We start from the raw sequence: 13,810 nt of genomic DNA on the forward strand, positions 1-13,810 counted from the left end.
CCTTGGAGAAACCCTGGCTCAGAACATCACATCTACCAGGTGTGTCACTTTCTGCTCAGCTCCAGGGAAGGGGGGAGGAATGGCACAGAGATGCAAGGAGAGTTGGTATTTGACTCGAGAGACTCTATACAGTGGGATGCTTTCACAGTGCCCACTTGGAAATTCTGACCCTTCAGTATCTAACCTCATTCCCACCCCCCAACCCAGCTCAATCTCTTGGAATTTTGAATTCAATGAAAGCCTTCACCTGGGGAATAGGAGACAAGGGGGGAAAAGTCCAGAAACACTGGAGAATTTCTACCATGTGGTATATCAAAATAGTGGTCACCAAACTTTTTGAAAGTAAGGCAGATTATTTATTTTATTGGATAAAACCCACTTCTCAAAAAAAAAAAACTCAAAAAACTCCTGCTTAAAACACACACACACACGTTAATATGTGAGTGTGCAAATTAGTTTTGGTTTGAAAATACAACATTGGTGCCTGTAATAACCGGAGATACCCTGGGTATCATAAAAGCAGAGGTGGGAAGCATTTCCCTAGAGTTGAGACTCTTACCCATCACACTTTGCTGGGACACACCTCTAACAGGTGAGCGAAAACAGAGGATGTACAAAGAGCCCCAAACTGAGTCTTTAATCTGGCCTACTCCTTTCATCCCACTGTTTCTCCAAGGCATGTGTCATCCAGATGGGAGAGGATGCCGCGTCCTTGTCCTTGTTAACATTAAATAGAAATGGAAAACAATTCATCCTGGCAATTACCATCCTCCACCATCAGTTTACTTCCTGTCTTTCCAACTTAACCACCTCCAGTTACCACACTCTGACTTCCACAGTGCCCCCAGCCCCACCTTAACAGAAAAAAATCTCATCCGAAAGAGATGGGGCGAAGGGAGAGAAAGGATTTACGAGAAAAAGAACATAGTTTACCTTTAAAATAATGACTCATTTTATTTTTTCTTTTAATACGTAGTTATAAATATATTTTGTCAAAATATATGATCAATATGGTCAAAACATTTGCACATAAAGTCATAAATAAGGTCAAGGTGAATGTTTAGATTTTTTTTTCCTTTCTTTTTTTTTTTTTTTTTAAGATAAAAGTCCAGCTATAAGGAAGCAGTCTGTGTAGTGTGTGGGTGAGTAGTGGATGGAACGTGTGTGTGTGTGTGTGTGTGTGTGTGTGTGTGTGTGTGTGTCCCCAAGGAAGGCCTGATCTCAGCGGCACCCACATCCCTCTACTACCATCTCCTGATAATTTTTCAGTACCACCTTGTCATACTCATCCAAGTACAGCATGGAGATGGCGCTCAGTTCGGTGGGAACACAACAGGCTTTGGGGATACTGGAATTGACAGAGTTGACCAGGGTTTGCACAATGGCATGGTTGGTTGAGTTGAGGTGGTCGGCCAGTGGAAAGGGGCAGTCTCCATGGCAGTAGAAGGCCTGGTAGCCTGGTGGGGCCACAATCCAGTCATTCCAGCCCACATCGCTGAAGTCCACATAGAGCGAGTGGCGCCGGCAGTTCTTATTCTTCTTCCGGGCCCTCTGTGGGTGATGCTTGGGGCTACGCTTGGCCCTCCGGCGTCGGGTCAAGGCATGTCCCCGGCCATCATGGCCAAAGGTGACCAGCAGAGGCCGGAGCTGGGCCCAATCCCCACTCCCTTGAGGTAACGATCGGCTAATCCTGACATGCTGGCCCTGGCGGGTCCGTGTCTGATGGAGGTGGGTCACCTCAATGGCCAGCCCATAATTGGGCTGCTTCTCCCGGGTCCAGCGAAGGACTGCAGGGCTCACATCAAAAGTTTCCCACCGTGTCACATTGTGGTGGACCAGTCTCGTGTCCAGTAGTCGTGTGATGAGGTGCCCGGGCACCACTTCTGCCGGGGGCTTCATAACCTCATAAATGTTTATACGATGAAAGCCCTGCTCCCAGTCAGGGCCCTGGTCCACCTGCTCCCGGAAGAGTCGAAGCTCTGCGGACGAGATCACCTCGTTCTCTGGGATGCTGCTGAGGTTAAAGAGGAAACGAAAAGCAGAGTTTTCGCTGGTCCCTGGGATGTTCTCCAGATGTTCTAGGCACAGTCAGGGAGGAAAAGAAAAAGGGAAAAGAAAAAAAAAAAAAAAAGCACATGAGCTATTTCAGAGGCTGAAAAATCAAGAAATAGCTAAGAGTCGGGTGATGAGTGATGAACTCTGCTTATATAGTGGAAGCCTATTTGGGGGAAACAAGCATACCGTTTAATCTGAAGGAGCAGATAAATGGCGCAGCTAGCAAACCAGCGAAGCCTAGCTAGCATTCAGCAAGCACCAAAGACAGAATCTCCCAATCTCCTTTATACGTCTAATAATTTCCATGTGTTAACTCCTTACTCCACCACCATCAGACTTCCCTTTTAAAGCCCTCTTGGCTTTGTGTACACAGTTTGCTTTACAAGTGGTTGTAAAGAAAAAGAGGGGCCAACAGAGCAGAGGCAGGAGGGAACATGCACACAACCACCTTCTGCCTCTTCCACTTTCGAGTATGTTACCAAACATTTCCCCAGCGATCTTGGAAGCACAGAGCATGCCTTGTTGATCATGTTACAGAGAGGAAAATAAATTCCAACACAGTAATGATGCTGGTGGATTAATAACTCAGATTTACTTTGGAAAAGAAACATCCGCTAGGAAACATTCAGATCGGATTACAAGGCCCCTATTGAATAAACCTGACAAACACACAGCTGTAATATTAAATTCAGTAGGCGCTTTGAAAAACAGAAAAAAAAAAAGTCAGAAACCCTGGCATAAAAGGCTTTGATATAGCAAAAACACACGGCTGGGGCTAGCCCACGTCTGAGTGGTGTCATTCCCCTTCTCCCCAACCCCTCCCTTCTGTCTCCAAAAAATAAATTCAGCCACAACTCTGAAAACTCCAGAAAGTAAGCAGCTCTGTCCCCCAGCCTCCTGGATTTGGGGCTCTGAGGTAACCGGAACCCCTCTCGCCTAGAGCTTCCACTGTCCCACCAGGCAGCCCTACTGGCCCTCCCCAGTCCAGACTCGGGGCAGGGACTGACCTTCGTGGTGGAAGCTCCTCACGGTGTTGGCGCGACTGGCGGGGCGCTCGGGATACTCCAGACCGATGCTGTGGATCTGCTCCCCCTCCTCCTCCCCAGACTGAAGCCGGTAAAGATCCCGCATGTAATCCGGGACGACCGCGCTCTTGCTAGGCTGCGGGCGGCGGCGCAGCCCGAACATCTGCAGAAGTGTGGCCTCGAAGTCCCGAAGGAGCTCATGACTCTGCCCTGAGCGGCGTCCTCCCGCGTGGCCCTGAATCTCGGCGACTTTTTTCTTCCCCGTCTCAGGTATCAAACTAGCATGGCTCGCGCCTCCTAGCAGGACTTGGCATAATAAAACGACCATCAGCATTCGGTTACCAGGAATCATGGTGTCTCTGGGGAGGGGGAGGAGGTGGAAGGTTAAAGAATAAATAAACACCGATAACTAGAGAGAAATAGAGATGTCTCTGCATACGCACATAGGGCTAGAGCTAGAGGGTCAAGATGTAAAACAGGTCAGAAAGATCAAGTTTGTGTCTTTGCCCTCACACACACCCCTCACCACCAGCTGCAGCCATGCACGGCCTGAAAGTAGGAATTGCCCTGTAATTACTTGGTCTAACTTGTTTACAGTCAAATAACCCCAAATCAGATAGCCTCCATCCTGTTAATCTTTTTTTGTCCCAACTGCTATCTGAGCCATGATCTCAGCTTGGCTTCTTCAAGGATAAACAGTTAACATTGAGAAGGTAAAGAAGGGTGGGGGAGGGAGAATTAAAATGCCATCTCTCTCCTCTCCACTTCAGACCTTCAGCCTCTCTCCCCCTCTCCCTCCACCCCCCTTCTTCCTCCGCCCTCCGAGCCAGAGCCCGACTTCCACCACTTCCAGCTGGTTCGGAGCAGGAGGGAGGGAAAGCAGAGAAGCAGGAGCAGGGTGAAGACACGGGGGAGGCAGGGTCTGGGGGCGGACCGAATGGCTGGAGGGTTTATTTTACTGTGGCTGATGAGTTTGAAATGCCCAGCAAGAAGCATCTGATCGCGCCCTCTCGCTCACTCCCAGGGAAGGGTGTGTGGGAGGGGATGAGTCCAAGAGCGACCTCTGTGAGTTTTGACAAGAAGCTAGGAACTCGCCACAGGGGCACTGGGTGCTCTCCAGTTATGTGGGGAGGGGAGCCCTTAGCCCCCCCCCCCCCGGCTGAGGACCTTCCATCTGTTTAGCCCCCTCTCGCTTCCCTTTCTCGCAACGCACGGATCAGAGAGAGCGAGTGGGAGCAAGGAGCACTTTAAATAGAACCGGTGGGCTCGGAGCGCAGTGGTTGCCCGGCCTAGAAGAAAGCGACAGCGCTGCCAGAAAGCAGAGTGTGGAAGGAAGGTCCGACGGGAGGGACACAAGGCGAGCACGGGTGGGGAGGGCAGAGTGAATTCCCGGGAGGAGGGAAGGAAGAGGTGTCTACTCACTGACAGAAAACAAGGCATATAATAACAGTCCATGATTCTTGACAGCCAATCTTGAACAAACTTGCTGGAAATGCTCAGAGGAGCTGCGGCAGTGCGTTGCTCTGGATGGCACTACGGAATGGCTCCTAAAATGAATATTTGAATATAATGAGACTCTGGCGCAGACAGACTCTGTTTTTCTTCCAGCCCCTAGGCGTCACGTGAACGCAGAGGCCCCGCCCCACGCACGGAGGAGCCCGCCCTCCCCGAGGCGGGCTGTGAAAGGGCCCGCGCGCCCGCCCCCGTCTCCCCACCCCCCAATCCCCGCCCGCCCGCGGCCCCGCCCCCTCCTGGAGAGGCCAGCCTCCGCGCCAGCAGCCCCAAACCTCAAGCGGTCCGGGAGGAGCTCTGGGTGGCGCTCTGCGGAGCCCTCGGCCGGTCCCCGGGTGCACCGCGCGGAGGACGTGGTCCTCGCCTCTACCTGTAGCTTTCGGTGCGTCGGGCTGGGCCCTCGCGCCAGCGGCCTGAAGCCGAGGATCTGGGGGGCACCGTAAGGGCTGCGCCTTTCAGCCCGAACCCAGCTCAAGTGGGGCCGGGATTGGGGGCAGCGGAGTCTCTTGCTGAAAGCCACCACCGAGAGTCATTTAAAAAGGAAAGTGCTGAGGGACACACAGACACACGCGCCGCGCGCACCTCACTTCCTCCCCAGGGTCTCCGAGAGGCCAAATATTGCTCCCAGTGACAGCTAGTCACCCCCTGGCGAACGCTTGCGAATGTTCAGAAGAAGTGGGCAGCCACTTTAGCTCCCAGCCAAAAGCGGCGGACCCTGTCACGCGGGGCCGGGGCGGGAGACGTTTAGGCGGTAATCGGTGTGGGAAAGTGGTGAGGGAGCCGCCGCTAGGCTCTTTCCTCCGGTTCCTTTACAGAGAGAAACTCCGCACCTCGGCGATCCCTCGCCAAGCAAAGCAAATCTCCGAAGAAAGTGGTCGGTGGGCCATTAAAGGCAGAGGGGCGGACGCCGAAGCGCAAAGCTCAGGGCAGACGCGAAAAGAAGCGTCTCCTCAGAAAGGGCGCATCGCATTTTTCAGGTCTCAATGTAGCGGAGGTTTTACAACTCCCGACCCGGCGCAGAAAGGAAATCCCACCGCACTCCCAGGAGTCGAGAAAACCGTGAACAGCTTTCGGCCTGCGCTCGACCTCTGCGTCTGCGTCTCTCTCTTTCTCTCTCTTCCCAGCTTGTCTTTTTTAAACTACTACTCCTCCCCCGCCACTTCCTCCCCCACCCCCTTCCTCCTTTGCACCAGCTGCAGAGTCGCAGCAAATATTTCTTCAAGAATTTTACCAGCCCACAGCTGCAGGAATTACTGGGATGTCCTAACCGAAGATGCTGCACGCGTGGGTCGCTCAGCACGGGGGCCTTTTCAAAAACCTGACCCACGCAACTCTGATTCAGCCCGGCCTGCCCCAGGGTCCCGAGTCCCACGACTCCCGCTGCAAAGCGCACGGCACCCGGCCGCCCTTTCCTGAGGCTGTTCCCGGTTCCTGCCTTGGGTCGCTTCAGAGCTCGAGGGCTCAGGCTGCCGACCTCACTCTCCCCCACAAACTTGGCTTTCTTCTTGGGGGCACTCTCGGGAAGGCTTGGAGGAAGAGGAGTAAAGGACTCCTCTTTTAAAGCGCTTAACCCTCCCTCCGGCCGCGGCTGCCCGGCGCCGCCCGACAGCGCGCTAGCCGGGGTGTGGAGGCCGCGGGCGCCCCTGCGCGACGGTCCACGCCCGGCGAGAGCCGCGCCGCTTTTTGAGCGCCTTTAGGTTTTCCCGCTCCTGCGCCACCGCTGGGGCTGACTGCGAAAGGGTTGGGAAGAGCAAAGAGTTTTATTGAGACGCCCAGAACCTTCAAGATGCCCCGTGGGAGGAGCTCCAGAAATGGGAAAAGCACACGGAGAAGGGTCGGTCCCCGCGGGCGAAGGGACAGCGGAAGGCGCGGGCGCCCGCAGTCCGCTGACAATCCTCTGGCCCTAGGAATCTCCCAGGGTGCGGCGGGAGCGCGCGCTGCGCTAAAACCCAGAGGCCGGGGGAAGAGCGGGTTGTGTTTCAACTTCGGATTCAGAAGGATTCATCTCTAATCACATTTTTCTCCCCCAGTTTTCTTAATTAAAAAGATAATAGCCGAAAAGCACTTTCGTCTCCAGAACTCTTTCTTGAGGGGCGGGGATGCAACTCGTCCTTTACTTCCTTGCCCGAGTTTTCGCCCAACGCCAAAGTTTGTTCAGAGGTGGCCTCAGTTTACCAAGTCGATGTCTGGGGGTTTTAACGTCTCACAAAGCCTTCAGCCCACAAAACGCGATCCTCACAAAGCGCTATCCTCACAAACCATTCACCAAATGGTGCCCGGGAAGCCTCTAAGGTCGCGGGCGCAGCTCCCGCGGGGAGGGGTCCACAGGGACCCGCGAATCCCGGGACACTTTCCCGTCGGCTCTGAGCCGGGAGGGCCAGTAAGAGCCACGCGTCCGCCGTGCATCTCGCCAGCAACTCTCCAAAGGACACGACACCGCAGGAACCTGCGTTTCCGGGGCGGCCAGCATCCCGGCCGTCGTCTCTACAGACCCTACACCGTGAAATGATAGAGGAGCAGCTCCTTGGATGCTGCAAGTCCACGAGAATAGCTCGTGCGGGAGGCGCGTTGGGCAGCAGCGGTTCGCCAGCTTTCAGGGGCATTCGCCGGCTGGGGGCCGGGTCGGGTGACACTCCCCTAGACGCAGCCCTCCCGCGGCGCGCACGCTCCAGAAGCAGGAGAACCGCGCTCACCACCGCGTAACTAGTCCTGGTTAGGTGTTCTCTCTCCACCTCGACGCCCCTCAGTTCCCTCACTTTCTCCGGACCTCAGAGCCACCTCTCCCCTTTCTCTCCTGGCCCTTCCCGCCGGGAAATCGCAAATGCTAGTCCACGAGCGACGTGTTCGGCTCAAGACCCCACGGTCTTTCCCAACGACCTCCAACTAAAGGCTTCTCGTCTCCGCTCTTCTCCTGCCCCGAACCTACCAAACGTGGAAATCGCCTGGGGCCACCGGACGGAGAAAGTGGTCCGGGTAGAGGCAGTGGCATATATGGAAGTGACTTTCAGCGCAAGCATCCCTACCTCTAGCACCACCACCGGCGTGGGGGGGGGGGGAAGGGAGCACCTTTTGCCTTGACACAGCCAGAGCCCCCTACTTCTCCCCCCAAGGATGCACCTCAGCCTTCCCCCCCCCCGCCCCTCGCCAGGTAGCCTTGCTCACCATAGATCCCTGCAGTAGCAGGCTCGCAAGCAGCAGCTCCTGGGGACCTCTGAACAGCTGCAGTGAACCTGGGCGAGGGCTGAGGACTGGGACGCAGCAGGCTCAAGACGGCGTGGACGGGAATCCCATCAGGGAGAGAGGCGAGATACTCAGCCCTGATCTGCAGCGGCGTCGCAGGCTCCTGTCCCTCGGCTCTGATGCCAAACTCACCTAGTTTCCGGGCCGAGCTGCGCTCCCCTTTCCTCCCTCCCTCCCTCCTCCTCTGCCCTCCCGCATCTTCTTCCTCCTCTTTCCCTCTCTCTCTTTCTTTCTTTCCTTCCTCCTCCTCTTCCCCGGCAGCCCCTCCCTTCTTCCCTCCTCCCTCGCTCGCCTCCCTTTCTGGGATGCGAGCCCCGCCCACATCCTCCCATCCCGCCGCCGGGCCTCGCCTCGCCGGCCCCGGTCCCGGAAACCCGGGCAGCGCCCGAGTCGGCAGCTGCTGGCCAGGCTGGGACGCCGCTGCCTCCAGCTCCGGGAAGCGTTCGGGGCTCACCTGGTGACCACGTGCAGAGGTACTAGAATGCATGCATCGACTAGTCCCAGTACCTTCCAAAAATACCCAGGGTAGTCTGGGCTTCTCTGAGTTTAGGGTAGCTACTGCCCAAACCACCATTCACCCGAGTAATTAGAGATAATGAAGCATCTCTAAAATCAGGCTATGGAGAAGGGAGCTGTTGGATGGGTTTAAAGGGAGGCCTTCCATAAACTGTTAAAGGATTTCCAAATGTTGAGAAACAGGCTGTGCTCAGAGCTGTGTGCTTAAAAGAGGTACCAGGTACCTCTTTGGCTATTGAGATATGACTTTCCTTCCAAAGCATTTTTTAAAATGCTTCTTATGGAAAGCCTTGGTGACCCTCAGAAAGTCAGCCCTAATAAACAGTCTACTTTCCCCTGCCCCTCCAGACCTCACCCTTTTGAGGACAGAGGAGGCTTGGAGACAGGCTGGGGCAACGTTTTTATAATTGGAAAAGTCTGTTTGTAACTCATAACTTCTAAGAACCAACAAGGCAGTTATTTTTGTTATTGTTATTGTTGTTGTTGATTTTTGATGTTGTTGATTTGTGGTGCACCTAGGAATCCTTAACATCAGCAAACTGACATTCTAAGGAGGTAACAACCACAGAAGCAACAACCTTTTTGGCCACAAGGACACAAGACAATATACCCTTTGGTCTGTCTTTAAAGGAAGAAAGAAGATGAGGAGTTGGGCCTTTCCTACAAGAAAGTGCTAGTAATCATATTAGCAGGCAGGGGGAATGTGTGGCTTTATAAACCTTCCCAAACAGACGGAGCAACGAGGAAGATATCAGCATCATCTCTCTGTTTTACAAACACCGAAGGGGAAGGACAGCCACGTTAAAGGGACTTGCCCAGAGCCCTGAAGTAAGTCACAGCCTCTGCTCTCGAGTCCTGAGCTACTTCAGCTGCAGGGCAGGGCTGAGGGTCACTGCCCTGAGCTCCAGGTAGCTGGGGGACTACCAAAGGATGGAGCATTTTCTGTGCTGGATTTCTTTCCCTGGGATAGATATTACACTTCACTGTCTCAAGCAGGGCATTTAAGTCTTTACTTAAAAAGATACTGGTCCAAGGTAGCTCTTCTGTAAAAACTACCTTCACACACCTCCAATATTTATAAAACAGGAATTACTTCCTGTGTGGAACACAGGTTACAAAGGGTGGGAAGTGCTTGAGATCAGAGAAACAACTGTGAGAGCAGAGCCAAGGTCTCCTGCCATCTTTTCCAAGTTAGGCCTGTGAAGTCTTTTAGCCTAATAATACATCAAACAAGGGAGACAAGCTGAATGGCTTTGGGCAAGTCCTTTAATTCTCGAGGGTCTCAGTTTTCTCATCTGCATAATGAAAGAATTAGGCCAGATAATTTCCATGACCCTTTTCAATTTGAAAATGATTTAAATGTTTAATTGAAAGTTTATTATATTAAACATCAACCTTCTTTCATTTAAATCACTTCTGAGCCCACCTCCTCTAAGAACCTCTGATTAAGCAGGACAGGGCAGTACCACCACCCTGAAAGGATGACTGACAATATACCTCCAGCTTCCAACATAATCAAAATTACATTAACTATTAATAATAACACAAAATTAAAACTCCATTCAATCATTACCTAATGTCCATCCTAGGGCCCTAAGCAGTGTGCTCCTTCTGTAAGGAATAAGGACAGATTAAATGTTTACCAAGCCCCCTAAATCAATCACTACTGCTTTAATCATTAACGAAATGTGTTCCTTAATACTTAAACTCGAAAGCAACAGTGATATGCTGTGCTTAAAAGCAGGGCTTTATTTCATTTCATTTTGTAGCACCAGATAATAGGTTTTTTTTCTTTTTTAAAACCCAAATGTTTTTGGATGATAGCTATTATCTCATTTTGCTGAAGCCCAGATACTAAAGTGGCCATTGGGCCACCCATGTGTCTGTGAAACTCATAGTCTAGGACTTTCTAATTAAGCCACCTGACATACCTGGTTGAGACCGTGATATGAATCTTTAGATGTGTGTTGAGAGAACTCAGCTTCAGCTCTCCTGGGACAGCTTTATTTCTAGCCCACATTTTAGATGGGTGCAAACCATCATTATCAACTCCCTTTACTCCTCTTTTTGTTTTTTGTTTGTTTGTTTGTTTTTGTTGTTGTTTTTTTCCTTTCTCTCATGCCAAAGAACAAATCACTTGTTGGTTAAAGAGCTAAATCGATCACAGCCTAGAGATGAGAGGTGGTGAGGGCAATCAATCCAGTCTTTTCACCATCTCAAGTTTACTTGGGAATCTTGATGTTTTTGTAGAACGTAATATGGATGGATCAAATGAAACTGTACCCTTAAAGCATATAGATTAGGAGGAGAAATCCATCATCGTTCAAGAGCAACTACGGCTGCTCTGCTGCTACTGCTGAATAAAGGGCGTTCATTCGTTGGGCATTCCCTGGAGAGCATCAGGAAAGAGTAGTTGGACAGTGAGCCCTTAGAACAGCCTTTCTCAGTGTATTTTCTGGGGACCAAAAGCTTCAGAACAAGGCTGCAGGTACTGATAAGAATGCAGACTACCTGGCCTGGCTGCCTGAGATCTGGATCCAGAAATCTACATACGTCACAAGGTTCCCTGATGACTCTGAGTACACTAAAGTTTGAGAACTACTGTTTTAAAAGTCATTTCCCTTATATTTTCAGTGCTGATACCACTGAAAGGCTGACACCTAGACATTATTAAACAGGCAAGGAATATGCTTGGCTTGTGCTCTATAAACTGTTAAATGCGGTAATTATAGCATTACTACCTCCAAACACACCTAATAGGTTTTTGCAAGTGAAAAGATTTTTAATCCTATAGGTGTAGTAGTCCTTGCTTCAGGTCCTTGATTAAAAACCACATCAGGTCTTCAAACCTTCTTTGCCGATTGTCTGTTGAAGCTATGGAGGGGTACTTGGAAGAAATTCCCAGCATCATTGCTGACTTTTGAGAAGCAGTAAGACAGATAAATTGGAATTGGAATTATAAGGGATCTCTGAAGGCATTTGCTTTTCTCTTATTAATATTTACCATTTATCTCATATTTGCTGTCTAGCCCTCATGACAACCCTCATAAAATTTCAGCTCTACAGATGAGAATCTGAAATTTAGAGAGGTTGTGTAAGTTGCTCAAGGTCACGGAGCCAGTAGGTGGTGGCCCCAAAATTCAGACCAGCTCAGTTTGTCTTCAGCTCCACATGCTGAGAGCTGGGCCTGCAGAGGGCTGGAAACCCATGGCCATAGTTTCTGACTAAACACGGCTTGCCCTGGAGGCTTTCCCAAGGCCAAGACACCAGCTGCAGCTCCATCCTTGCAGCTTTCTGTTACAGAGAATTTCAGGGTATCTTCCCAGTCCTTGGAAGACAGAACAAAATCAAGACCCATTCGCTTATCTCCTCCTGCTCTTATTACATAGCCCACCTTAGGGCAAGACTTATGTGACCTTCCCCGGGAAAAGGCTGTGATCTTGAGTAAGAGGCTGCTTCCCTCTGCTGGGTCTGTTTCCTCATTGTAAAATATGAGGATGGACCAGATTCCTCATAGGTCTTTCTCAGGCCCCAAGATCAAGACACAATATACTGTCTATTAGTTAAAATCGTGGTCAAGCGGCTTAACCTCCAGAGTCTTGGTTTCCTCATTTATGATCTGAGAATAACAATTTCTATTTCATAATGTTCTTATAAGCATTAAATGAGTTAATGTAATAAAATGGCAGGTACATAAGTGCTCAATAAATATTAGCTATTATTATTGTGCAAAGGTGGTATTGAGTTTTATTTACAGTTAGTGATAAACTTTTTAAAGGAAAGGGCTATATCTCACATTGATTTTGTAATCATTGGTACTGCACATATCTCAGGCATTGACTGCATAAAGGCTGTTTACGTGAATCTGCATTCATTGAGTTAACATTCATTATGATTTATCGGTACAGATCTGACCCAGGAACACATCTCTGCCAAGATAACTAATACCTGTCAAAGTAGACATTCATAACCACTGGGCGCAAGGAAATAATACACTAGATGACATAGCCAAAGCATTTTCCATCTCTGGTTTTTCTGGTCCCTAACACCTCTCACTTTTAACAATTTTTCTCTGTACCTCTTGCTAAAATGTAAACCCATTTCCTTTTCTCTGCTCTGCAGAAGAAATATAAACCTGATTGCAAAGTTTTCCTTCTCCAAACATTTGAGACTGTTGTCAACCCTTGATATACCTCACTCAAAGATAAATAATATTGGATTCTAATATTTTCTCATGAATAAAACAAAATGTACTACTACTTCAGTTCCTTATGCCTTACATTGTTCTCTTGCTACTTTCTGGGATATATATTTTTTTAATCCTTCAAAACAGACCAAAAATGGACAGAGAACTCTAACGAAGACTCCAGAGAGAACAGATGAAAAGACTGCTTTTATGTCTTAACATGTTTAACATGTGGATGGCAGACAGGGCATGGATATTGAAATTCCTCCCTTTGCAAAGAAGGGTTATGACAAAGAGGATGGGATTGGTACACAATGCAGGATATTTGGCTTCTCCCTGTTTTAGGCTTCCTTTGCTAAAAAATGGTCAGCTGCACTCACCTGATTCTACCGCACGGATGCTGTTTGGAAACAAATTACTATGGAATGTAGCAAGAAGGTTACAACCTTGGAATGTCTTCATTCTCAGTGCACACGTCCTTGTCTTTCTCTCCCTGTTGTGCATGAACAGTGTGACTCGGATAAAATGCAGTGTCACTGTGGGATGAGTTTTGGAGGCAGTAGCAGAGTCCTATTTGGACATCAGGCTGTACCAAATGAGTTGTTGTAGTTCCCCAACCAGATGTCACCTGGGCGATACCATCTAACCGTCTCCCCTCACTTCATGCTAACAGCTTTCTATCTAGTCTTTTGCAAGGAAAGGTTTGTCCAAAGGGGTATGTGATCCAAGAAATTGTTATCATATAAATAAAACTTGGATGTTTTTACAAATAGCTTAAACATATCAAGGTCCTTGGGGAGGGGGGGCTCCTCTTCAAGAGTAAAAGTATATTATTTGTAATCCCCTCAGGGATTACACATAGATGTAACAAACACTTTAAAATGCTTGTCGATGTTCACTTTGTGAAAACTCATCAGGTTGTATACATGAGATTTGTGCAGTTTTCTATTCGTGTTGTATTTCAATAAGAGTTTACGAAAAATATTCTTTCGAAATGACTTTTTTACAGTTGTTTTCTTTGACTACCATTTGAAGCCTACCAGCAAGAGACCATGTTTCTAGGCACCTCAGATAACCAAGGGGTTGCACAGGGCAAAGCTAGAAGCACATTCTGTAGTCCCGGTGGCCACAGCAGTGATGAAACCCACCTATAGCTTCAGGGAATCCAGTCTGGGGCTTCCCAGAGAAAAGCAGTTGCACCAACCAAGGCCTGGTCTCTGGGGACCAGTGCAACCCAAGGTAGAGGGCAAGGTGCTGCTGCCCCCTACATTTTTCT

The 13,810-nt window shown here is 49.7% G+C and overlaps 1 protein-coding gene across 2 annotated transcripts; it reads right to left on the minus strand.

The window, feature by feature from the left end:
* Window positions 1-928: 928 nt before the first annotated feature.
* Window positions 929-8,034, minus strand: BMP4 (bone morphogenetic protein 4). Of its 2 annotated transcripts, none has more exons than XM_029239612.1 (4): window positions 7,755-8,034; window positions 4,503-4,627; window positions 3,063-3,439; window positions 929-2,078 (listed from the first exon to the last, which is right to left on the minus strand). In XM_029239612.1, the coding sequence occupies exons 3-4, from the start codon at window positions 3,430-3,432 to the stop codon at window positions 1,222-1,224; spliced, it is 1,227 nt and encodes a 408-aa protein (XP_029095445.1). In that variant the 5' UTR covers window positions 3,433-3,439; window positions 4,503-4,627; window positions 7,755-8,034; the 3' UTR covers window positions 929-1,221. The 2 variants fall into 2 exon arrangements, with proteins under 2 accessions (XP_029095445.1, XP_029095446.1); XM_029239613.1 differs by lacking the exon at window positions 7,755-8,034 and adding an exon at window positions 4,963-5,685.
* Between the last annotated feature and the right edge of the window lie 5,776 nt (window positions 8,035-13,810).

This window comes from Monodon monoceros, unplaced genomic scaffold (genome assembly GCF_005190385.1).
Source record: "Monodon monoceros isolate NGI ecotype Baffin Bay Population unplaced genomic scaffold, NGI_Narwhal_1 Super_Scaffold_21, whole genome shotgun sequence".
NCBI classification, from domain to species: Eukaryota; Metazoa; Chordata; class Mammalia; order Artiodactyla; family Monodontidae; genus Monodon; species Monodon monoceros.